The 27,634-nt window shown below is 33.2% G+C and overlaps 2 protein-coding genes across 2 annotated transcripts; both read left to right on the forward strand.

Moving 5' to 3' along the window:
• Window positions 1-386: 386 nt before the first annotated feature.
• LOC132642760 (protein PIN-LIKES 2) lies at window positions 387-2,771 on the forward strand. The gene is made up of 2 exons (XM_060359805.1): window positions 387-629; window positions 1,330-2,771. Exon 2 carries the CDS (start codon window positions 1,398-1,400, stop codon window positions 2,748-2,750), a length of 1,353 nt encoding a protein of 450 aa, XP_060215788.1. The 5' UTR covers window positions 387-629; window positions 1,330-1,397; the 3' UTR covers window positions 2,751-2,771.
• Window positions 2,772-9,253: 6,482 nt separating this feature from the next.
• On the forward strand, window positions 9,254-10,618 carry LOC132641637 (probable ribose-5-phosphate isomerase 1). Its single transcript, XM_060358686.1, has one exon. It carries the CDS (start codon window positions 9,588-9,590, stop codon window positions 10,386-10,388), a length of 801 nt encoding a protein of 266 aa, XP_060214669.1. The 5' UTR covers window positions 9,254-9,587; the 3' UTR covers window positions 10,389-10,618.
• The last annotated feature ends 17,016 nt before the right edge of the window (window positions 10,619-27,634 follow it).

The following is a 27,634-nucleotide window of genomic DNA, read 5'->3' on the forward strand; positions in this document are numbered from 1 at the left end:
TAATTATTAGTGTACATCATTCGACTTTTTCAGTTCTATTCGCTGCTCCGTTCTGATTATTACCAGGTTTTATATAATCAAGTATTAAAAATGGGTGTGTATAGGTTGAAAAAGAGAGAAGTAAGAAAATGGGAGTGTATTGATTATAGAAGAGAGAGAAGTGAGGAAATGGGGGATTATTAGTTAACGAAGATAGATAAATGATTATAAAGAGAGAATAGGATTGAATCCCTATTTTATGGGATAGTTAATTATATGCATATTTTATGAATATGTCATAAATATAATAAAAGCTGCTCTTTTTGAGCCTAACTCTAAGATGGTGACTCTTGGTGTAATTTTCCCTTATTTTTATGCATGTTGCGAGAATAATATGGTATTTTTCCTTACACCTCCGAGTCGTATTGTGATAAATAAGGAATAACAACGTTTGGCAATTTTTTACGTATAAATAAAACCTAATTAAATGAAATTTGTTTCTTCTCCCCTTGTGAATTCTCACGTCCTTTTGTTCTTTTTGGATCCATCCTTTTACAAAAGGAATATTTGTCTATGTCACTTACGTTGATTCTTGAATATGATGCATTCTCAAAAATCTTCTTTTTCGATTGGAGTTTGGGAATTTTAAGGTACATATGTTCTGACAATTATTGATTCTGTTGATACCATAATTAAACTGCTGGAATTACTTGTTCTTGTGCTTGCTAATTGATCGTATGCAATCGTTCTAGTTTACCTTGTTTCTGGTATAGATTTTCATTAATAATCCTTAAAATCTGCTATAACATGACACTCTCCAATATTGTCCTATAAACGTTCAATGCACTTGAGGAATTAGTATTCATATTGTATTACGTTTTACCATCCTTAATTGTTGAATTTGATATTGGTAATATATTCTGGTGAGCTATGTTGCCCAAACACATCAAAAATGTTGCCGGGTGGGTGCTTGTCGAATCCTCTAAAAGTAGTGCATTTTTGGAGGATCCAACACGGGTGCGGTAGCATTTTCAAAGAGCCCGAGAAACATAGTTGATGAATGCGTTGCTTAAGTTTATGAAAGTCTATAACTTTTCTTGATTCCGATAAGCTCAATACTTTTGGGAAATTCACTTTCTTTTTGCTTCTCTATACTTATGTTGCTCGGACTATTAAAAATACCGCCGGGTGCGTCTCGAATCCTCTAAAAGAAGTTCATTTCTCGAGAATCCGACACAAGAGCGGCAACATTTTTTGAGAAACCGAGCAACATAGCTCTATGTTGCTGAAAAGACATTATTTTTTTCCCCGAAAATCACTGGCTGACTAATCCAAATTTATGTCTTATAGGGCCCACTAAAGGAGGAAGCGCTCTCGAGGAAAAAAACACATTGTGGAGATTGAGGTAAGAGGAAAAGATGTTAAGATTATTGACTGAAGTGGCTAATAGTGGCAACACAAAGTCTGCTGAACAAGGCCTCATTAGTACTGTGCTCCCATTGCTTAAACTTCTTTCTCTTGCACTTTTTGGATTAGTTCTTGCTCACAAGAAATTCCAAATTGTCCCAAGAGAAACCTTCAAACTCCTTAGCAAACTCGTCTTTGCACTTTTCTTGCCATGTTTGATCTTCACTCACTTGGGGCAATCGATCACAATTGATAAATTTGTGCATTGGTGGTTTATACCCGTTAACGTGTTGTTGAGTACAATCATTGGCTTTATCTTAGGTGTGTTAGTAGTGATCATATGTCGTCCACCTCAAGAATTTACTCGATTCACTATCATCATGACCGCGTTTGGTAACACCGGAAATCTTCCCTTAGCTATAGTTGCCTCTATTTGTCATAGTATGGATCATCCTTTTGGACCTAATTGCAAAAGGAATGGAGTTGCCTATGTTTCTTTTGCCCAATGGGTCGGGGTTATTCTTGTTTATACTCTCGTTTATCATATGATGGAGCCTCCGATGGAGTACTATGAGGTTGTCAATGAAAAGGAGGACAAGGACAAAGAGGACGAGCACGAGGATAACGAAGCTAGTAGGCCTCTTTTAGTTGAAGCAGAGTGGCCTGGCATTGAGGACACAGAAACAGAACATTCAAAAATGCCCCTTGTCGCGAAGATCTTTATGTCTTCGTTATCCAATATACCTGATACAGACAACAATGTTGAAGATGCAACGGATACTCACGAGTCAATTAGGTGTTTGGCAGCACCTAGAGTTGTCAAGAAAATGAGAACGGTTGCTGAACAAACGCCCGTGCAGCACATCCTTCAGCCCCCCACGATTGCTTCTCTGCTTGCCATACTCGTTGGTACAGTCCCACATGTAAAGGTATTTGTCTTTGGATACGACGCCCCTCTATCTTTCATAACGGATAGTTTGGAAATCCTAGCCGGTGCAATGGTGCCATCGGTCATGCTAATCCTCGGAGGAATGCTCGCTGAGGGACCTAACGAATCCAAACTTGGCATTAGGACTATGATTGGAATATCGGTAGCAAGGCTTTTGGTGCTTCCGTTATTGGGGATCGGAGTTGTTATGTCGGCTAATAAGATGAATTTTCTTGTCGAGGGCGATCATATGTACACGTTTGTGCTTCTGTTGCAGTATACAACGCCAAGTGCAATATTGTTGGGAGCAATTGCCAGCTTGCGAGGTTATGCAGTAAGTGAAGCCTCAGCACTTATTTTCTGGCAACACTTATTGGCACTTTTTTCACTGTCATTGTACATTATTGTTTACTTTAAGCTGTTCTCTTTTCTCTAAACTGAATTTCATGCACTTAATGCTGATATGAAAGTTTACTAGTACTTTTCTTGGTTCTAATATACTCATATTTCTAGGAAAGTCACTTTCTTTTTGCTTCTCTATGTTGCATAGAAGATTTTTTTTTCCTCGGAAACCCATTGGCTGACTAATTCAAATTCGAGTCGTGTAGCAAGGGTAGGTATGTATGCCGAAGGGTGGTTAGTTGAACACCCTTCATCAGAAAGTTATATATAGATCAAAATATTACCTTCAATACATATGTATTATAACCTTGAAAGTATCCTTGAACAACTTTAACGAAAATTCTGACTTCGCCAGACATGTCGGGCTCACTGAAAGGTCAAAAAGTTTTTTATTTGAAAGGGCACGATTACTTGTGTATGACTAACATATACTTGGATATCATGCCTGATCGTATTTATGTCAAAGCAGAGAACATATACAGAACTTGATTAGAAGTATTTCACACGCGATATACGTATATGTTTCTATATTTGTTTCTATCAGGGGAAATCGGAATTTCTCTTTTCATTTGTCACATTGGCACTGAATATGGTGATGCTGATTTTGAACCTAATCGAAATCCTGGAAGAAATTAATCATTTAGCTCTATAATCTTTGGCATATTCAGTAGTGTTATGTTCATATTGAAATTGATTTTTAGCTTGAGGATCACTTTTGAACCCCTTCTGCATAGATTAGTTAAACTTGATCTGTTCTTTGGTTTTGACAAAAGAACATTACAATAGGTTCACATATCTAGAGTTCTTGTGCTTGCTTGCGACATCTTAGACAGATTTTTCTTTTATCAATCTATCAAAATATGTCTTGTAACATGGCTAGCGAGGATTTATATAGTCACCTAACTTGTTTGGAACTGAGACACAGTTGTTGTTATTGTTGTCAGAATACATCTTCTAAATGAGAGAAAACGAGAGAGACCATACACATATCAGACCTCAAAAACTCTATATGTTGACTTATGTGTGGTCATCTATTTGAAATGATAATGATATTTGATAAGCATCTTCAATGAAACCATTAGAACATTTAGTCATACAAAGTAGTTTTTATTGTACTAGTGCATGCATCTGATATATACTTCACTTAGTCTTAAGGCTTTCTCTTCCAAATTTTGCTACTAGATTCCTTTGTAGGATCTAAACTTGATTGCTTCAACCTTTTCAGATTTTTATCACTGAACAAGTTTTGAAATTATGAGCTCAGAATCTAGTATTGGCAAATTGTCAAATTGTTGACGTCAATCATGACTGAAATAACTTTCTTAGAAAGATTGCCTTATACTAGATCACTTCTGGATTCCATCCTTCTCTTTTGTTCTAAAGCCGATAGGTAGTGAAAGTCATTGAGGTAAGTTCCTATAGAGCTAGGTTCCGGGTACTTTACCATTTTTCTTGTAGGTTACTCTTTAAACTCAACATTAAAACACTAGAAGAGAATCACTTTGAAAATTTATTAGTTTTCACATACATATCTATGTGATGTGTCGAAGAGACTGGATTCAGTTGAACTTATGGAATATAACGTTGCATCCATCTCTTTTCTTATGTGTTTCTTTGCTTGAGTAATTTACTCTGTAAAAACCCCTTGAGTAAAACTTTCACAGCATAGCTTCACTTGTCCCAAAATAATATTATATACTCTTTTTTTATCGTTTCAATTGTAATGACATTACTTTGATAACCTTTTTAATCGATGAAATTGTAAAAACTATACGATTCTTTTTGAACCCCATATTTAAGTGGGATGAATTTTGTAATAATTAGACTGCAATTGGACTCCCCTCTGCTTGTATTATTTTGATCACCTTTTTTTCTGAATTTTCTTGTAATGATATGTGAAACGAATAAATAATTACGAAAAAGTAATGGAAATTTATGTGATATTATTTCAAGTAGTCTCTTCATCCAGTCTGGTATGGCTATTTGTGGCTGCTGGGTTTTGCCTGACACAAGTACATATAGCCGATTTTGGGACTACCATTTTAGCCAAGGCTTGAATTTATAGTATTTTTTAAGTTTAGAGACTTCATATGGAAGTTGCGAAGTTCCCATCTGAAGTACAATTTATTTGAAGTTTGGCATATTGCTCGTACAAACAAACTTCCGACATATGCATCAGAAGTTTGGCTTGTCAAGGCCAAACTTCCGATATACGTGCTTGAAGTTTGATTTGTCAAGGTCAAACATCAAACATGTATTCCTGAAATGTGAAATATCATTATCTGAAATTCATACATATATGTCTGAAAATGAGAGTAGATTTTTTGAAATTTGAACTACCATTTTTCATTCCTGCCAATGTTTCCAAGGTTTTTCAATACCACGCACTTGATTTAAACTCACTTTCGTCGAAATTCAAGACATAGAAACTATTACTACGAAATGGTCTAGATTTAACATCCGTTAATACTGGGGATCGATGTGTTCATGCCGTTATGAAAGTGGGTAAAATTTGTCCTTATTTTCACTTGTCCACTAAGTGGCTACCAGCCCTTCCCCTCTTCCTTTTACCAGCTCCCAATTTCTTTCAACAACCAATGGGTAAATCCCTTCCCTTTCTTTATGATAAAATAGTCAAGGTGCGTACGAGCTAATTCGAAAATCATAATTATCTTAAAGAATAATTAACTACTCGATGAATAATATTTGTATTCAGAAAATAAAATTACAAACAATTAAATCTGCTACAGCAAGATTTACATTGTTGGGCAATAAATATTCTCCGTCTGTTCTTCGAAATCCTATAATTAAGAATGTGAAAAACGTGTTTTGGTAGGTAGGATTGTAGTAGGTCGCATTTTTGACAGAATGATGGATAAAAGTGTATTTTATCGTAAGTTTGGGGGATTAAACGGACAATTCAAGGTCCATTCTATCAACTGGTCATGGGTTCTTTAGTCTTTGGACCAAGAACACAGAACCTTTACTAAATCTAGAGACTTGAATTGATACTAACCCAAATCAAAAGTTAGAATATGATTTTTCTTTTCTCTTATAGCAAATAAATGGAAATATAGAAGACCATTTGACTAGGCGAATAGCACTTTGAAGTTGGATGGTCAAACACACTATTTTTACTTTTATTCCACCTGATATGAAGCGTCGACTAACGCGTAAGACCATTAAAAAAAAACGTTTTGTATTGTGAATTTTTTCTATTCCTAGAACTGAAACCTAAAATTTCTAATTAAAAATAAATAAATTCTATTCATCTCACCACAATCTTCACTCAATATTTTACTATTTTAATTCAAGATGGCATTAGAGTTCTTGACCTAATAAGAAGATTTTACTTAGAAAAGAAAATATGTTTGACCCCCTTATCTTCATTGAACAGATGAAAGTTTGAAAAGCTTGTGGAAAATGTCAATTTTATTTCCAAAACTAATTCCTTGTATTATACAAATCAACACCTCATGATTAAATTAATTTTTCTTTAACACCTCATGATTAAATTAATTTTTCTTTCTGATCTTGCCCTTCAAGAGGGAAAAAAAGAGTGTTATTAAAAATTGAGTTCTGACATTTCTTCTATACGATTTTAACTTATATACATTGTGTAATATAATTTTCTTATACTATCAAATCATCTTAAAAGTAATTAAATATAATAACTTATAGTAATTGAAATTAAAAATCTGAAAAATAGAGCGAGTAACCTTCTGTGTCATGTTTAAATAAGTATTTATCTATATCTGCTCAAGAAAGTCCAAAATTAATTAGTGGTTTTCCTTGGGGCCAAAAGAATAAGGACAAGTTGCTTCATGTATTATGGAGCGGAATTAACTTATTAGAGCCAAATAACGACACACACTTTAAAGAAAATGCATCGAATATCCATAGAATAATCCCTTCAATGTCCAAAAGTAAAACTAGACTTCCCACAATGTTGCTACCCTATAAAACAACAAGATCACCTTAGTTCATTAACAATACAAAAAAATATCAAACTATTTATTGTAAAAAATAAAGAGTCTAATTAGTAAAATGTCTATGAATTGTGGCAGTGAAATGTAAACTTTGAAGCTTTCTCCTTAATCATTCGGTATTCAAATTTGGTAGATCCAATCAATTCGGATTCCTGCTAGGTAAATCCAATACCAAGGATTGATATACGCAATATTTCTTTTTCGGATACCATTTAATTTTTTTTCTAATTTTTAAAAGTTTTGTCAATATAGTCTTTGGAAAATTACTCCGAATAATGTTAGAATCGAGTCTAATGTTTGCTCATATATTGCTCAACTTACAGGCAGAATATTTCACGATAACTTACAAAAATTTAGAATGTGGTTTGTTTTCTCATAAAAATTTTAGTTTGTTCAAAACGGATCTTTAGATTATGATCTTAAAAGTGTCATAAATTATCAGAGAGAGAAAAAGATGATCATTTGCCAAACAATTGTTCCAAAAGGACAACAAAGGTAAATTGCACACTAAGACGCTCTATGTTGAAAATATCTCCATTTTGGAGCTTAAACTCGATACTAGAATTAAGAGCGAAGAAATTTTATATTTGCGCTAGGTAAGTCCACAAAGGAGAGTAAACCGCACTCTATTAAAAGATTATTTATATTCAAGATTCAAACTCAACACTTTTAATTCCATCACATAGTCATCTAAAATTTGAGGTTAAAAGTGTTTCAATGACACTCAGGTGTATGCGGAGAATAAATCACGGCAATATGCATGCCTTGTTTCCTGCACCTACCATAAGTACTAATTACATGTATTACTATTTAATATTTAATATTAGAGCTATCTCTATATTATGAATTCTTTTCACATGGCCCCATTTAAAAGCGAAAAAGACCTAGAGCTTGTTGTTATATAACTATAAAAATTATATAATTATGCTCAAAATTAATTGTCCCCACTTCAGAATCAAATCTGCTTCTATGGTCAACTTCACTGATTTTGTGTCAATAATTACGTAACCTTTTTTCGTGTGTTTGATATTTTTATACCCACAGCAATATTTTTAAGTTGGTGTTTTTTCTGGTTCCCTCATTACTTATATTCGCAGCAATATTTTTATTGGTTTGATTTGATAATTAAATTAATTATAAAAGAACAAACAAAACAAAAAAAATACCAAAAACTTTTGAGTTGGACAAATTGAATTATAACCCTAGCCCAGAATAATATCCTACTTTGATCCAAGCAAATATTAAACGGATTATAATTCAACCTGTTCATTAAATTCATTTTAACTCGCTCAAATATTATCAACGCTCCTATTTGTCATCACTAATAATGATCAAATTCTAGGATTGGAGACTTTCTTGCCACCTTTGAAGGTGCTTTTGCTTTTGGAATGAAGTGGATTGTGAAGAATAAGAATATGTATGCAACCTTTGATCACCATGTGATCAGACTCGAAAATTTCATTTCCAAAAAGAGGTCAATAGCTAGAGGAAAGGCATAAAATATATATACATATTCTTCTTCTCTTCCTTTTTTCTTTTTGATATATATATGCGCTGGATTATTTCTTTATTGGCTCTGAAGATAGAATGCTTTGACATAAGATGCTTTTAATAATCTTTTATTAAGTAATAAGTAGCATATTTCTTTATGTGTACGCTTGATCCTTTTATTGAGCAAATACGTCGAAATATTTTTATTGACATATGACAGTGACACGAGAATTTAGAAACATAAATTAATGTATACCATTGGTTCTCATAAATAGTTGATAAAGCACCAAATCAAAACCTATATCTTAAGTCTTAACTTGTGAACATGAAATAAAAAAGAAAATTGAAATATTGCAATTGCATTTGATTAGAAATTAACTACTCGATCGCTTGGATCAAACACCTAAATATAACAAAAATAACCATTTGGAGTAGTCTTATTAAAAGCGTACATCTCAAAGAAAAGTATCATGAATACATTAGAGATCTTTATAATAATGGTTACATAAATATTATTGGTTTGATTCAATATTTTTATTTAATATTAAATCAAATCAAACATATCGACTTATTTCGAATTAAAAACAAACCAAAATTAAAATACATGTCATTATTAGTCAACTCAGTTAAACCTTTTTTGGTTTAAATTTTTATTTCTCTTTAACATCCCTAATGTTAACTGAACATGTACAAGACAAGATATGATCAAAATTTGTGGTAGGTGGCAAGTATCTCTTTACTTTTAACTAGAGCTAGGTTTCAAATTCACAACTGAAAATATAGCCACATTTGATAGTGAGACTTTCGATATAAATTCATATTAGTCAGACAATCACGTATAAACCAAAAAAAAAAAAAAAGATAATGCGGAAAGGACATTAAACATTAAAAACCACTTACCATTTTCAATAAATAGAGATTTAAAAAAAAAAAAAGAGAAAGAAGAAAAGGATAAATAAATAAAATTCTGATTAATCTATGAATGAATGCAAATTGTTTATTGCTTCAAGGATTCTGTCACGCCTCCATTTAACCTATAAATTCTGCATAAACCCTAACTAATACCAAACGCCAAGTAAACATTATCTTCTCTCATCCACATATTCCAATCTTTTTATCACTCCATTCATAATTTTTTTGAAAAAACAAAATTAAAAAAAGAAGAAGAAGACTTCTTTATTCAAGATTTCTTCTTTCTTTTTCTCCAATTCATTTCACGTTTTTCCATTCTTGATTTTTCATCTATATATACACCTCTCATTGTTTCATTCTTCATCTCACTTCAACCCCTTTTTAACATTTTTGTGCTAAAGATTCAATCTTTATCTTGATTTAGCAATACCCTTTCAACAATCTTGTGTTAAAGATTCAATCTTTATCTTGATTTAGCAATGGCTGTTGCATACCCTTATTTTTTTGGTCCAAAAAAAGTGGACCCCACATTAATGGTTTCTTCATCTTCATCACTTTCACCTGTTATTTTATCTCAAGATGAGTTAAAAAAAGTTGCTGCATATAAAGCTGTTGAGTTTGTTGAGTCAGGTATGGTTGTTGGTCTTGGTACTGGTTCAACAGCAAAACATGCTGTTGATAAAATAGCTGAACTTTTAAATACTGGAAAGTTGAAAGACATTGTAGGAATACCAACTTCAACTATTACACATGAACAAGCTGTTTCACTTGGTATACCTTTATCAGATCTGAATAAACATCCTATTGTTGATTTAGCAATTGATGGTGCTGATGAAGTTGATCCACAAATGAATTTAGTTAAAGGTAGAGGTGGTTCACTTTTAAGGGAAAAAATGGTTGAGGGTGCTTGTAAAAAATTTATTGTTATTGTTGATGAGTCAAAATTAGTGAACCATATAGGTGGTAGTGGACTTGCTATGCCTGTTGAGATTGTGCCATTTTGTTGGGAATTTACACTTAAGAGACTTGAAATGTTGTTTATTGAAGCTGGTTGTGTTGGGAAGTTGAGGAAAGTTGGTAATGGTGAAGAGATTTATGTTACTGATAATGGTAATTATATTATTGATTTGTATTTCAAGAAGGATATGGGTGATTTGAAAGCTGCTAGTGATGCAATTTTGAGGCTTGCTGGTGTTGTTGAGCATGGCATGTTTATTGATATGGCTACTACTGTTATTGTTGCTGGAAAGCTTGGTGTTTCTGTGACTAATAAGGATTAAGTTGTTATCTTTTAGGGACTTTAGTTTTAATTAAATTTTTTCAGCTGAGGTATTAGGATGTTTTGTTGGGGGTGGGTGGGGGATGGGGGTTGGGGGTACGGGAGAATGTTGTAGCACCATTCTGATTGGGGGAGGTCTGTGTGCCAAGTATAAAATTTTGTTGCTTTTTGCATCAAATAATATAAGGAATTGTTTGGGGTATTTGCCTCAAAGTTTCTATCTTGCTGAAATATTTATGAGTTAAGTCAAAAAATTGGTGCTTTTTTTGCCAACTAATGTATTAAATTGTTTGTGGTATTTGCCTCAAAGTTGCTATCTTGCTGAAATATTTATGTGGCAGGTGAAAAAATTTGGTGCTTTTTGCACCCACTGATATATTGAATTGTTTGGGGTATTTGCCTCAATGTTTCTATCTGCTGATTCTTGCTGAAATATTTATGTGGCAAGTTCAAAAAATTGGTGCTTTTTGTGTCAACTAATATATTGCATTGTTTGGGGTATTTGGCTCAACATTTGGTATCTTGCTGAAATATTTATGTGGCAAGTAAAACATTTTGGTGCTTTTTGTAATATATTAAATTGTTTGGGTATTTGCCTCAAAGTTGCTGTCTTGCTGTTTCTTGCTGAAATATCTATTTGGCAAGTTAAAAAAATTGGTGCTTTCTGTGTCAACTAATATATTGAATTGTTTGGGTATTTACCTCAATGTTGCTATCTTTGAAAGGGGTCATTGATGAACACTAATGGAACTTTTCATGATAGTTGTTGATTAAATCATTTTCCTTGGCATAGATAGCATTTCCTAGTATCTGTGAACAGCTTTGAGGTTTATCCGACTTCCGTGCTATGTTGCTTGGACTCTCCAAAAATGTTGCCGCACCCGTGTTGGATCCTCCAAAAATACACTGCTTTTTGAGGATCCGACAAGCACACGGTGGCATTTAGAAGAGTCTGAGCAACATAGCTTTTGTGGACTCCTAAGTTTGTGTGAAGCACAATCCTGTTATATTTGAATCATCTGAAGTTGCTACCGGTTCATGGTAAAATGGCTCTTCTTTGTGATGTTTAAAGATTAATAAACTCTTCTTGAATTATATACTTGTTTTGCCTTAATATTAGCATGTCTTGGTGCACTATGGATCAGTACATTGCTTGGTCCGCAAGTACTTAGTAGGCTTAATAAGCAAACACTCTTGCACGGAAATTTGTTCCCAGCCCTTATTATCACCTGTTGTTTCTATTGCTTCGCTTATCGTATTATTTGATGTCACTATTGTTCTTTTCTCCATTATTTTCGACATGGCTTCTTCACTACTATATTTCCTTTTCAAAACTGTTTTGAAATGATTTGCTGGAGTCGAGGGTCTATCGGAAACAGCCTCTCTACCTTCACAAGGTAGGGATACGGTCTGCATATCAGGTGTCTAACTCTCTGTTACATTAAGGTCTCTTTGGGAATGATTTTCTGCATTTTTATGACTGATAATCTAGGGGAAATGATACTAAATTACTAATAGCCAAGCATAATCTACTTTTGCTCAATTGGGAAAAGGTGAGGACTAGAATTTTTCAGTTACGTAGGATTTTAACAGTTGATATTTGTCTTTGAAAAGAATGAATGCTGATATGCAGCTCCATCTATAGTGTTACAAGTTGTGACACTATAATTTGGTTGTCATTCTGTATGTTGGGAAGTGTTCCTTTTTAGAAGCAAGTGGACCTCCATTCCCACAACTTGTCACTTGTGTGGGTTTTGAAGTTCCACTGGGCCATGGTATCTAATGTGGACCGATGGTGTTTCTTTCAAGATTTGGATGTTTATGACGATCTTTTTATTTTATAATACTGGTGTTATGGTCAGCTTGCGTGCACCGAGACTCCCACCAGCATAAGTATAGGATTCTTGCCGTGCATTATGGCCTATTCAGATGACCTGAAATTCCGTTGAAGATTTAAATCCTGGTCTCTCGTGATTTTTGCCTACTTCATTCACTGTTGGAGAGTTATGATGAATGTAATAAGGGTTTGGATCACGTTATCTTTTGGGACAGATGCTTTGCACTTCTTGGTTAGAAATGGACATCAACGAGAGGGTCATTGAGAATGTGTATGGTCCATCACACGCTTCAATTTATATTATGCCCTCTGTTTTGATTTTCATGTTGTGTTTATTATCAGATTGTTTTGTGACAATGGTGATTAACATGCTATGAGTTTAGCCAAATTGTTTACTGCATGTTTCAATTCTTTTTGGATGTTCGGTTATGTGAGTTTAGGTAATGAAAATATCTTGACATGGTGGCGTACAAAGAATTGCAGCTTGATTTTCTAATATTGATTTGAGAAATGTCTAATCCTGTGTTCAGAGTTTATGTTTAATTTTTACTTATGATTCTTCAGTTGATGAATCTGAGTCGTCAGAATGTGCAAAGTTATCCTCACACCTCAGTTATCATTTATCAATCAATTTTCTTGGGTACAGCAGAAAGTACTGCCAAGTTATGCGAACAAATCTTCTGCATGTCTGTGAGTCTGCGACCTTCATTAGCCAAAAAATTAGCGCACTCGTTGCCTCTCTCCAAATATGAATAATGGTTGCTTTTTAATTTTTCGGTTTTCATCTGACAGATGAAAAAAAAAAGTTTGGAGTATAACGTGGATCAGCCCACGATATACCCCTTTTTGTATGTAAAATTTTTGGCAATCCCTTTTTGTTTGTTGGCAATCAAAAGGTGCCTTTTAGGCTCTGGACTCAAATACAAAGGATCATAATAAATGGGTAGGTATGCATAGTAACTTATTTGCTCTACCCCTAAAGGTAGGTATACATAGTAAGAATGTTATGCAAATTATGAGGTGTCGATGCTGGTAAGTTAGATGAGGTGTGCGCAAATTGAAAAGTTACATCAATCATATATAATATTTCTTAAGAAAATAAGATTAGAAAACAAATCATGATTAGAATACCTTAGGTTGCTGGATTTCTTTTGTACCTTTGGTGCAATTGTGTTAGGTGTGCATATGCCAAATTAAACGACCTATCTCGTGGATTGTTATTTTAACACGTTTTGCTAGCTTTGTCGGTAGGTGGGAGGACATATAGGCGATATGAAAAATATATACTCTGAGGGATTATGGGCAAGAAGGGCATATAAGTGTGTATTTCAACAACCCAAATGTTACGTCCATAATAGAGGACGGGTCAAAAGGATTGACGGACTTCTAAACAAGCGATTTTTTGAAAAAGGATGTACACGACACCTTGAGCGAATCTCACATCGAACCAGTAATTGAAGAAGTGACTGTTCATTTCACAAATTCATTATCATGATTATTTACTAAACAAATGTCAACTTTGTTCCTAAGTATAAAATGATAGTCGTGAATTCGAACTCATTACATAAATAGGGGTTGCAGTTCAAGTAGAAATAGTGTTCATTAGTTACTTTTCGATTGTAATTGGAAAATAGCTTACTTTCATAGAATTTCAAATTCCATAAGATGAAACTCTATTTATGTTCCGGTTACAAGAGTTGGAATGTGGCTATTTGTGAACTGTACCGAAATTATGCCCTCTTAATTATCGGCTATTATTTAAAGCTTTCCATGGTCTTAAACCATTTATATAGGGGGAAAACTCGTAGATGTACGAATATAGGCCGGTAATTACATAAAGTACAGTTTTCAGAAAGTAGCAATATAATCATAACAAATCCTATACAACACGGTAAAAAGGATATAAAATCAAATAACACAAATCACGAAAAAAAAACGTATATCTTGTAATTCAATGCCAAAAATACACGATCATCCTCCCTGTTATTTCCCTATTTATTTCACAAACTAAATCTACCATTAACATCCTCCAAAAGTCTAAAATTCTCCATTGATGCTGCTTTGAATCTTCGAAGCTGAAATTCAGGTTTGAGAAATAGAAATTATTTTTGATTGAGTGTTGTTCCAAAAGCTTGAGAATGTCTTGAAGAGGTTATATGTCAAGTTTGGATGATTTGGTGCCGATTTGGTGAGTCTATAATAGAATTTTAGATTAAACTTTGAGGTTGAAGAAGCACATTCACATTTATGTTGCTTGTATATCATGTGTATGTTACGTATATGTTATATGTATGTCAGTATATACATAGGACATACACAGTTTATATCACTTATATGGAATGCATGTCACTTGTATGTCGTATGTATGTCACATGTGTGTCATGTATATATAATACTAATAAACGGGACATACACACAACTTACAATAATATACATGTGATATGCACACAATCTACAGTCATTTCACCACTAGATCACCACTATAAACCACATTAACCACCACTAGGAACGGTTATAAGCACCATTTCCATACACCACGATATACTTGATTTGGTATTTGAAATTATAACTCAAAATCGGTTCATGACATTGCTTTTAAGTTGCTGGTCGAAGGACCTAAAGTAAAGAAATTTGAAACCATTTCATATTCGATTTTTAATCTGAAAATGTAAGGAATTAAGGTTGTTATAGATTTGGATTTTATTTAGTGAATAAAAATTAGTTTGCTTACTATTTTGGGACTTAAAAGGGAGTAAACATCTCAAAAGGTCACTCAACTATAAGAAATTACGTAGCTACGTCTTTCAACTTTATTTTATATCGATAAAATCACTCAAGCTTTGGGCTTTTATCTCAAAAAATCACTCAACCAAATTTATCATAAAAAAATCTAACATGATAAAATAAATTAATTTCTTATATCATGTTGACCCTATAAATAAAACAAAATTAAAGAAAACTCATATCTTACGCCCGATTCATCCACCCACAACCAAATCAAAATCGATCTTCATCTAAAAACACAAGACTTTACACTAATTTGCTCTCCCATATTACTGGCAATTCACGAGGCAATCCGCAATTTCTTATTTGTTGGTCTTGCATACAGTATAATATTTCTATTCATATTTCCCTATGTGTTGAATTTTGCTATGTTAATTCAGTATTCTTGATCAACTTTTACCCTATGGACATATGCTTCATTCAATTTTTGCAAACCTGATTACTGGGCGGGGACGTATAATGTCGAGTAATTGAGATTGTTCCATAAATATATGTGTCAAAGATTTTGAAAACTATTTTACTATAAATATTTGTAAGTTTTTTTAAATCATATTTTGATTTGTTGGTAGGTGGGCCGGGGTAAGATATGGTCTTTTTTTCACTTTGTTTTATTTGGGGGGTCTATGTTCACGTGGCATAAAAAAATAATTTATTTTGTCATGTTAGCTTTTTTGATGACAAATTTGGTTAAGTGACCTTTTAAGAGAAAAGCTCTACATTCAATGATTTTATTGATACAAAACAAAATTAAATGACTTTGATACGTAATTTCTCATACTTAAGTGACCCTTTGAGATATTTACTCCTAGAAAGGCGAAGAGCACGGGGGAGAGGGAGAGAAAAATAGGGAAGAGATTAGGTTTATCAACAATTAGAACCTAAAATCAAGGGGTATTTATTTCCTAAGTTGTTATATTTTGAAACCCATTGCTGTATTGGGTAATTACTTGGAAGTCTTTATACAAATGGTAATTAAGGGTCCTATTTCGTCATATCATGTTATTATCTCTTTATATGTATTAATTATTATTTGGTCAATCAATTTTGTTGTGTGATGGAGCCGTTGTTTGTATGTTGATGGCCCGAGTGCTCAAATACATTCAAGGCCCATCATAGTTTGGGCTTAGGTTTATCACTTTGGTGCGAATTGCCCTTCTTTTGAGGTGGTCTTTAAATTTTGTCTCTCATATTTATAATCTTTAAATTTTACCCTTCGACTAAAACTCATGGGTTCCAGGTTCGAACCCCACTCAATCAAAAATTTTAAAAAAAAAATCGCAGGCCAGAGTTTAAATTTCGCTATACCTCCACCGGCAGAATTTTAATTATGTTTAACCAAAAGTTTGCCGATGGGGGCAGACTTTGTCTTGAGGCATATATTTTTTATTTTTTATTTTTCAAGTTAAACTTTTAGTTATACCTTAACTAAAAGTGTACCCTATAAGATATAACTAAAAGTATGCCCCATAAGGCGGAACTTTTCCTTAAGGAATAACTAAAGTTATGCCGGATCCGGCATAACTATAAGCTCCGCCTTATAAGGCAAAGTTTATGCCTTAAGGAAAAGTTTCGCATTAGGAGCATACATTTTAGTTATGTCTTAACTAAAAGTCTGCCCTATAAAACATAACTAAAAGTATGCCCCACAAGGCGAAACTTTTCCTTAAGACATAACTAAAAGTTTGCCTTATAAGACAAAGTCTATGTCTTAAGGAAAAGTTATGCCTTATGAAGCATACTTTTAGTTATGCCTTAACTAAAAGTCTGCCCCATAAGGCATAACTAGGAAAAAACTTTTAGTTAAGGCTTAGTTAAAAGTCTGCCCATAAGTATACCGGATCCGGCATACACTTGTTAAGGAATAACAAAAGTTATGCAGCACCCAGCACACTTATGCCAAGTCTGCCCATAAGGCATGAGTATGTCGGGTCCGACATAACTTTGGTTATTCCTTAATAAGTGTATGTCGGGTCTGGCATACACACGACCCAAACCTTGCCTTGCGATTTTTTTTTAAAAAAATTATACTTGAGCGGGGGTTCGAACCCAGAACCTCATGATTTCTGCGCGAAGTTCAGGGTTGCAACGCGAAGGGCAAAAATTAAAGACCAGCAATATGGGGGGCAAAATTTAAAGACCACAAATATGAGGGGCAAAATTAAAGACCACCCCAAAAGAAGGGCAATCCGCGCAAAAAATACTATCACTTTTCTCTTATCAAATTTCGGGCGATTCACGGAATTGTCCTTCTTTTGGGTTGGTCTTTAACTTTTGGCCCTCAAATTGGTGGTCTTTAATTTTTGGTCTTCGCCCAAAACCCATGGATTTTGGGTTCGAACCCCCACTCAGTCAAAAATTTAAAAAAATTCGCAAGGCAGAGTTTGAATTTCGCGCTACCCCCTCCGGCAGACTTTTAATTATGCTTAACTAAAAGCCTGCCGGAGGGGACAGACTCTGCCTTGAGACATATATTTTATTTTTTTTACTTTTCAAGGCAAACTTTTAGTTATACCTTAAGGAAAAACTCCGCCTTATGGGCATACTTTAGTTATGCCTTAACTAAAAGTGTGTCTCATAAGACATAACTAAAAGTATGTCTCATAAGGCGGAACTTTTCCTTAAAGCATAACTAAAAGTTTGTCTTATAAGGCGGAACTTTTCCTTAAAGCATAACTAAAAGTTTGTCTTATAAGGCTAAGTCTATGCCTTAAGGAAAAGTTCTGCCTTACGGGGCATACTTTTGGTTATGCCTTAACTAAAAGTCTGCCCCATAAGGCATAACTAAACTATGCCTTAAGAAAAAGTTCTGCCTTATGGGGCAGACTTTTAGCTATGCTGGATCTGGCATAACTTTAGTTTTCCCTTAAGGCGTGTATGCCGGATCCGGCATACACACCCGCTAACCTTGCCTTGCGAAATTATTTTTTTATTTTATGCCTGAGCGGGAGTTCGAACCCAGAACCGCAGGTATTCACTCACCTTTTCAAGCAAAGGCAAAACTTAAAGACCACAAATATGAGGGGCAAAATTTAAAGACCACCCCCCAAAGAAGGACAATCCACTCAAAAAAAATGTCAAATTTCAAGGATTTCTTGGCTTTCCTCATAAACTGTGCTATGGTTTTTGTGGTTTTTCACTTCAAGCAATAATGAAAAAGATATTGCGGAATTAACGCAGATGCCCATGAGGTAAAAAAGAATTACCAGAAAATATTAATTTTAAAAAATATTTCACTCCATCCCGTTTCAATACTATAGAGATCCCACGTATAATACATGTTCACATTAAATAAAATCTTGCAACTTTTTACTAGTTTTTTTAGCGCATAAGAAAATTTGAAAAATCTGATCAAAGAAGGTGATAGTCGTGTAAATTCGTTCTTGTCCACATCTTGACCTAATTGGATAACTTCAATCCGCAATCTTCTAAGAATGATCACATTAAAAAAGTAAGAATGTCACCCTTCTAGCCCCTCTAGCGTTAGGCAAATTAATACTTGAGCTTAGTCGCAAAAGTAAGCCTACCTTATTATTTGGACTTTCATATTCGAAGTACAGTACAAAAATCCAACTAAATAGCAATGTCGTACTGCATCTTAAATAACCAGCTTTAATCGGGGTGAGTTTGACCGGATTAAAATGGGTTGAGGTAATAACTAGACGGGTAAAAAAATTACTTTGACTGAAATGAGAAGGGTCAAATTGGCTAAACAATGGGGAGATATTGCATAAAATGTGCAATTCTTTCTATGTTTTAGTTTCTTTGTTTGTTTTCTTATAATTTGCTAAGTACCTGACTAAAAAAAAAAAAATCCTTACTTTGTTTGTTTCTTATAATTTGCTAAGTATCAAACAAAAATTTGTTTTTTTATTACGACCATATATAATATATCAAAAAAAAATTAAAAAAATAGTTTGACAACGTTTCTCATGGGATAATTTGAGCTACATATTAACCCAACTTTTAAATAAGTCGTATTGCGTAGGTCAAAATAAGTTGAACTAATAAAAAGACCTTTATTAACTTGTCCAAACTCAAATGAATTAATTATGTTTTCACGAGCTAATATTACCATCCCTAATCTTAACCATTAGCCCAAGACATTTCTGGATTCTAACTAAGTTGGTCAATCAATATACTTATCAAAGACGAGATATCCTCTACTATGAAAGATCGACACATAATTGAAATGCAATTATGGGGAAGTAATAAATGCCTAGCCCAGACTTCTCTGAGGCCCATTTTTTCAGTTTTACAGGCTAAGCGTACCAAACAAGAAGGTGTGGTCCAAATAATTGGCTAGTTCTGACGTTGATAGATTTGGTGATTCGATCAAGCTGTGCCAATATAGTGAAAATTTAGAACAAAGATAAATGGACTTTCATTTATAGAACTTGAAACTTCATGACAATAGCTATTGTTTCAAAAACATGATTAAAAAGTAACAAGTGAACGCTATTCTGCATGACAATGATGATGCATGTGGCAATATAAGGCCATGATCTTACCAATACAGTGGATGGTAAAGGTTTCTCTATCTTAGTTAAAGGTGTAGGTTTGAGTTTCGAGAATGAAATCCTCTTTGATAGGACAAGCTAAAATACCTTTGTGGGTCTGTGACGCTGATTCAGAACTCAGAAGTCGAGACAAAGAGTTACGAACACTGAATGATTAAACAAAAATGGCCACAGTTATTAACAAATACGGCCTGATATGTAGATGCATTTGTATAAAAATAACGTTACATCCTCGGTTACATTTTATGTGTCTTAGTTTGACCAGACACTAAGTTTAAAAAATAAAAGAGCCTTAAAAATTTTGTGATCGTGAACTAAAGATGTGTCTATGTACCAAAACACTGTTTGAAGCTTGTGGTATATATTAAACACATCATGTGAGATTTTGAAATTAAAAAAATATTAAATATAGAAAATAGTGTGAAGATTAAGCACTTCATATATAGTTGTCTTAATATATTTACAAATTACAAGTCCTCTGATCTCCATAAGGGCAAAGTCCTGAATGTGTTGTTATTTTTCTCTTTTTATAATATTGATTAAAAGTTATATAGAACTATTATACCTTTCTAATAATTTATGCGAGTAAAATCCTATAAAAGATCTAATAAGTTACAACTAAGAAGTTTTACTACTTGTCCATTAAGATTATGAAAAGTAATAATCGGTAGTAAAAGCAACATTTGCTTTGAACTACTTCTCCATTAAGTATGTGAAAAACAATGGGTGGTAAAAGCAATATTTGCTTTTGAAAAAAGAAAAACAATATTTTATTTACTTTATATAAATAATAATGGATGATACAGAAGTTATAGGTGCCAAATTTGTCAAAAAGTTAAAAGTTATGACATGATTAAAGTTAATTTTCCACCAAAAAGGAAGATGATCGAGGCTACCATGCCTAATAGTGGTAGATATATAATTTATGAATTTGTATTAAAAGAAGACCAAGAAATATATTGATGGACGGAGTGAGGAAAGCAAAACTAATTAGTTTACGAAAGTATATTTTTCAAATAAATAAATAATAATATTTGAAGGCTAAGAGATTATTTTCGTAAACTCTCCTAAAATATTTGCCCTTGATGCCCGGAAGAATTCATGTTATTTTTGGCGGTATGTGAACTAATTTTTAAATTAGTGTTTTTTAGTAAAATTAACAAATAGTCCCTTATTTTGCTATAGGTTCAAAGTGGTTCGTTAAATGACTTTTCAGCATTTTTTGATATGTTAAGTTTATCAAAAGTGAAAATATTGGTCTCCATAAATTAACCAATAAACTTTGGCCGTTAGATTTTATGAAATTATGAAAAGAAAAAAGAAAGAATTAACCAGAAATGTCAGAAAAGTTCCGTCAAATATCAAAAATCGCAACATCAAAAACTGCATAAAAAATAAGCAGGCAAAAGAAGCAACTTATAAAGCTATACCATACTCTATGACAAAAAATAACATAACCTGAAAATTGCACCTCCAAATGTGAGGTCATGTTCGATTCTTCTTTACATAGTTTTCATAAAATTTAACAGTCAGATTTATTAAATATTAGACAAAAACAAATTTAAAGGGCCAAAACTGCTCAATAATATATTTAAAGACCACTTAGTACCTATCCCTAAACCTAATGCACAACTTTGTCAATATCTCGTTTTTTTTTTTTCAAGAAAGCTTCATGTATTTTGTGTTAAAACATCAATCTTAACTGTTAATCCATAATTAAGTAGTAGCAATTTTGTTTTCCCCAAAATCATGTTGTTATTAACACTAGTCTAACTACTGATTTGTGTCGGTATCGAGGCACAACACATACGTCCTAACTTTAAAGTTACTAAAACAGACTTACTTCAAATCGACAATTCTTCCAAAACAAAAAACAAAAAATAGTCTTCAAGAGTAGTAATGAAGGGTCTTTATCTAATAGTCCCATACGTTAATTGAAAGGAACCTATATATCAAATCTACGTGTTTTGCTGTTGTGATTTCTTTGGCCTTATGTGCCTTGGTTTAACTACCTGGGATTGGAGTTGTTTCCATGTCCTAATCATGATGAATGTTTGGTAATCTGCAAAAATGTAATCAAGAAACACATCCTTTTATCGTTGGTGTCTAGCAGTGGCGAGACAGAATTTTCACCAAGGAATTCAGTATTTAGTATTTATTATACATATATAAAAAATTTAATCTTATATCAACAATACTGTAATTTCCCTCGAAAAGGAGTTGGATAAACTCCTTTCTGCTCCTCTACCTCCGGCTCATTTTCTGAGTCATGTGTGCCTCAATTCTTTCATCAAGATATATATTGTGTGTTATTGACACAAGTGCTAGACGACTCTACCCACTAAAAACTTGGACAAATAATAAAAAGCATCTAGTATTATTTTACTAAGGTCTAACATTATTTTACTAAGGAACACATGCATACTTATATGAACCCCTTCTGCGTCTATATAGCTTCGCTCTTGCGTATCAGGTCAAATCGCGTCTCTTAATCGATTCAATCATCAAATATACCTATTGTCTCTCATCAAAACTATGTTCGACAATTCTACCCTTCAAACCTTAGACACATGAATTAACCTTTTTATGTGCATGCAATGTGATTTTCTAGTAAAGGAGATCCGATGAACCTTTTACGCCTCTATGTCCGGCGTCAATTTGTGTGTGCCTTGATTCTTTAATTTCATCGAATACCTGCTATCGTTCATCAATATACCTGCTCGACAACACAATTCTACCATTCAAAACTTAAGACAAATTTAATAGAATTCATCTAACATTATTTTACTAAGAAGCACATACCTCAAATCCATTTTTGGTGTTATTGAGTCGTAGACCATGCCCAAAGAAAGTACAAGCCAAAAGCAGGCAAGATTACTTAAGTAGCAAATAATTTTATTCTATTTGGGAAATCCAAACAGGCACGTAAAGCTATAAGCCACGGTCCATGTATTTGTCCATCAATCTATACTGAATTGTTCATTTCATTATCAAGAAAGCTTAACTCAATAAATTAAAGTAGACGGTTCAAAACTTCAAATTGTTTACTTCCTTTACTTGGGACACGTTCATTCTTTTTTTACACTTCAATTTCGCAATCAGTAGTTTATTTTTACGACATCCAATCAAAATTCTTTATTTTTAAAAAATTACACTCTTACGAAAATATATGGTTTGAATTATTGGGTAAATATCTCAAAAGATCATTGAACTTTGAAAAATGATGTAATAAAGTCATTGAACTTTGCTACGTATCAATAAAATTACTCAATTTTGGCTTATTATCTCATAAAATCACTCAACTACACATGTCATCAAAAAAATCTGACACGACAATATTAATTAATTATTTTATGTCATGTAGACGTGGATCTCATAATAAAATAAAATAAATTCAAATCTTTATCTCAAGTCTTCCATTTGCACAAGCATAAATTTTGTGAATTTCTTCGACCCATTGTTTAAATGTGGAATTAGTTTTGAGTTCCCTAGGAGTTATTATTCCAGTCGATTACCGTTGGTTTTATCTATTTTTGTCACATCAATTATAATGATGGTATTTCCAAGGTGGAGGAAGAAGTTAAATGAGAGACTTTATTTCGTGCCTCATATAATTGAAATGTCGTGAGACTTTTTTTTTTTTTTCATAAAAAAGAGCAAGACCCTGATAACCTCGATAAACACTTCTCTTAATTTTAACTTTGATGGAACACATTTCATTGTTTTTCCTTACGGTCGAAACTTTGCAGTGTAATATCTAATCTTGTGGGTCCGGTGAGTGGGTGGTATAAAGATTTAGATTTATTTTATTTTATTGTGGGGCTCACGTCTACATGGTATAAAATAATTAATTAATATTGTTATGTCAGATTTTTTTTTATGACATGTGTAGTTGAGTGATTTTATGAGATAATAGGCCAAAGTTGAGTGATTTTATTGATATGTAGCAAAGTTCAATAACTTTACTACATCATTTCTCAAAGTTCAATGACCTTTTGAGATATTGAGCATTTATTTAAATATTATTTATCTCTCCTTAGACAGTTAGACGTCCTATTTAATTATACTTCACAGAAATAATAAGAATAAAAATATTTGTTTCTCTAAAACGTAAAATATCTTGAACCGATTATTCATTGGGACTACATGCTAGGGCTGCATATCGGTCGGTTCGGTTCGGGTTTCAAAGTTATCGGTTCAACTTATCGGTTATCGGTTTGTAGACATGTTAAACCATTAAAGAACCGTTAAGATATCGGTTAATGGGTTATCGGTTAATCGGTTGTTGTTTGTTATCGGTTCAGTTATCGGTTTAACCGTTAAGATTTCACACAAAAAAAATTCAAGAACAAGGAACCCATCTTCAAAACTGAAAGTCGCTTCATCTCCTAAGACTATGCCGAACAAAAAAAATTCAAGAACGAAGAACTTTTTCTGCTAGAAAGTGATTTCCCTAATTTCCCAACCCCAACAAACACCCCAAAACAGAGAAATACAAAAACACATAAACAAGAGTGAGAATTGAAAGCAATGTAGAAGAAGTAAAAAATAGTTTAGTAAGTTTACGTTTTCAAGTCGGGCTTGCGTCTTGCGAGTTGGAGGAGAAGGGTTTCTGTTGTGATACGCCGCTTGAGAGACTGAGTTTATGAAGTGGAAATCAAGTGAACCCAAAATTTAGTCAAGTGACTTTATATATGGAACGGTAGAATTATAATTAATAAATGGTTATCGGGTTATCGGTTCACCCGTTAACAAAAATGATCAAACCGTGACCCGACCCAATAAGCCAATAACCACAGGGCACCACCCGATACCCGAACCAGTAATCCATTAACCCGAACCATTAACCAATAACCCATTAATTGGTTCGGGTTATTGGTTTAACCGTTAATATGCACAGTCCTACTACATGCACACGAAAGCATGCAAATGGCAGCTTAAAGCTAAGGTCAAGTGACTCAATTTGTGTGCATATTTTATGATTCTTCTTTATGTATATCCGTTTCGTGAATAATACATAAAGTATAAAAATAAGCCTTTCGTAAATTGTTCATCACAACTTGGTAAAGATGGTTTCGTAAAGTGTTCATCACAACTTGGTAAAGATGGTACACGTCTCTATCCATATATAATCTTTCTTTTAAAAAAACAAGAATTATACTCCAATATTTATGTATTTTATAAGAGTCACTCGATACGAGTGCTGATGGAAGGTGCTACATATAAATTGTTAAGGTGTCCATAAATTAGCCTGAACATGTATGTATGTAATTTATAAACTTCACATTGTAGCAAATGGCTGTAGATTTTAAAAAAAAAAATCAAGATCAAAATCAAAATATATGAACATAAACACGAAGTCGCCAATTAATATATAATAGTTGCATCAATATCTAAGAAAAATATTGGGCAGATTTTTAAAATCACGATTGAGGTTTGAGTAATTATATAAATATCATTTTTTTCTCAAATAGCTAACATTATTCTGATCGCATTGATAAATCTTAAGATAATCACTAATCTATAAAAACGTGTAACTTGACCCATCAACTTGCTATTTTGATTGAGATTAAAGATCACGAAAAGCCAACAAATCCTTCCACATCCAAAGAATATATATTAATAAGAAAAAGGAAAGCTAGTGGAAAAGAAAAAAGAAAAAAGTAGTTTTCCGCTGTTCCTCCATGCTAGTAGAGACAAATTTTATCATCTTTTTTTGTCGGCATGATGTAACGAAGAACAATAGGATATTGCCTGAAATTAAAAAAAAAAAAAAAAGAATAACAACGTAATCAAATATTAATATTATAGGCTTTTAATTTAGAAACCGATAAGCTCAATTTTCAAGTCCTTCATGGTTTCCCACCATTCTAATGACGAAATCCGTATATATTCTTTTTAACTTTTTATTAGATGACAAATATACTATCAAATTAATCTTAAATCCTATATTATTTATTCTAACATCTTTAGAGTTTGATGCTATTTTTGTCTTCTTGCAATAAATGTCTATAAAATGTGAAAATCAAATATTACTCCTAACTTAGGTAAACTGGCCGTCAAATTATGACGTCTAGTAAACAGCAATAATTATATATACCTCATATTTGTATTACGATAATTTATATAAATTAATTAATTTTACGTTGATTGTTAAACTACCATAATTTACCTTTTTTAAACGAGTTTGAAATAGACTATATATGTGAGTAAATTTACGCTTACGGAATTTATGACATGTAGCAAGAGTGAAATGAAATAAGTAAAATAATTTATGTATTGTTGGTCGCTAACTTATAATCCACCTCGTATATGTTATCTATCTACTACACCAAACAATTGCTAACAATTTTATCACTGAACATCTGTTCGCAGTGGCGGAGCCACACTATGCCGAGGGTGTTCATCCGAACCCCCTCGGCAGAGAAAAACACTATTTTTATAAGGTTAAAATTATTTTTTATGTATATATAGTAGCAGTTGAACCCCCTTAGGCTTCTTCATATGTTTACTCTTTTATATTTTGAACCCCCTCGGCTGAAATCCTGGCTCCGCCACTGTCTGTTCGAGATAATAATTTTATCACTGAACATCTGTTCGAGATAATGCATCTCTAGATTTTATCTTTTAATTAAAAAACTATAGTGCACAACTTGATCTCAATCTTAATGGCTCAAAGTGTCAATGAGATTTTACAGAGCCTAAATTGGGCGGTGAAAAATGTCAACTTCTTCGCCTCGAAGTTATTGACACCAAGGAGATCAAAGTCATGACAATGTCAGATCGCCAAACTATAAGTCAAATTTCAACCGACAGGATCACTCTCTTCTATTTTTGTGCCCTTTCAAAATTGGGTAATATCAAGAATGGTAGAAAAGAAAGCACCAAAGATGCTTTTTTTATTTTTATTTTAAAGGTGGAGGTTTGAGTTTAAGAATGAATTTTTTATTGAATCATTATGACGTCCATGACAGAGGACAACATTAAGAGAACAACTCACAAATTTTTAGACTAGCCAGCTTTCGAAGAAGCATGAACGTTACTTTAAACGAATCTTACATTGAAATGAGAGAAGAAGTAAAGAACGTCATAAGATATAACTGTGAAAAATTAAAGTTAATTTTTTGGAAGAATAAATATCATAGATATTTAGAAGAGTTTCTAGAAAGTTATATTGTAATATCTTTGATATATATACTTAGGAAATGTCTAGAAATTCTAGACACTTGGATATTTGTAGCTCAGGGTAGAATTATCTAGATTCTTTTGTATCTAAAATAATATCATGATAGTCTAGAATAGTGGTAGGAGATAAGAGTAACTAGATTTTTCTTATGGATGTATCTAGAATAATATCTAGAACCATCCCTAGACAAGTGTAAATAGAGGTGACCTTGAACATTTATAATCAAGCCAAGCCAACCCCAATTGTAAGCTAATACTACCAATACAAGTCAATTCAAGTAAACTTTTCCTTTCCATAGCTTCCTCTTCTTTAGTTGAATCTTCTGGTCTTAGTTAACGATCTTGGGCTAGCAGAAGGTTTCTCCGATTTACTTTTTTTTCTGCTATATTTCTTTACATGGTATCAGAGCCATAGCCGTGGATTGGCTTCTGGGTTTTATTTCAAGATCGGGTTAGTGGTAGATTCAACTGGTTTCTAAATAGATTTGAGCGGTCGTGTTAATGGACTGGGGATGGAAATGTTGAACCAGTCCAATTACAAGGTATGGAAGACATGTATGGAGTCATACCTTGTGGGTGAGGATTTGTGGGATGTTGTCAATGGAAGTTACACAAATCCTCCTTCTGAAAGACCGGAAAATAGCAGCCCATACAAGAAGTGGAAGCAGATTAATGCAAAAGCGGAGTTCATCCTAAAGAGGTCCATTTATCACAACCTGTTTTGATCATATTATTAGGTGCAAATCAGCTCATGAGATATGGAGGACCCTCGATCGGCTGTTCAACAAGAAGGATGAAGCCTGATTGCAAATATTGGAGAATGAATTGGCGAACACCACTCAAGGTAGTCTTTCTATTGCCGAGTACTTTTTGAGGATTAAGAACTTATGTTCAGAGATCTCTTTATTAAATACGGATGAGGCT

Source organism: Lycium barbarum, chromosome 5 (assembly GCF_019175385.1).
Source record: "Lycium barbarum isolate Lr01 chromosome 5, ASM1917538v2, whole genome shotgun sequence".
Taxonomy (NCBI): Eukaryota; Viridiplantae; Streptophyta; class Magnoliopsida; order Solanales; family Solanaceae; genus Lycium; species Lycium barbarum.

Excerpts from the sequence above, each read along its gene's own strand:
- LOC132642760 (XM_060359805.1), top strand. The coding sequence starts at position 1,398 with ATGTTAAGATTATTGACTGAAGTGGCTAATAGTGGCAACACAAAGTCT.
- LOC132641637 (XM_060358686.1), top strand. The coding sequence starts at position 9,588 with ATGGCTGTTGCATACCCTTATTTTTTTGGTCCAAAAAAAGTGGACCCC.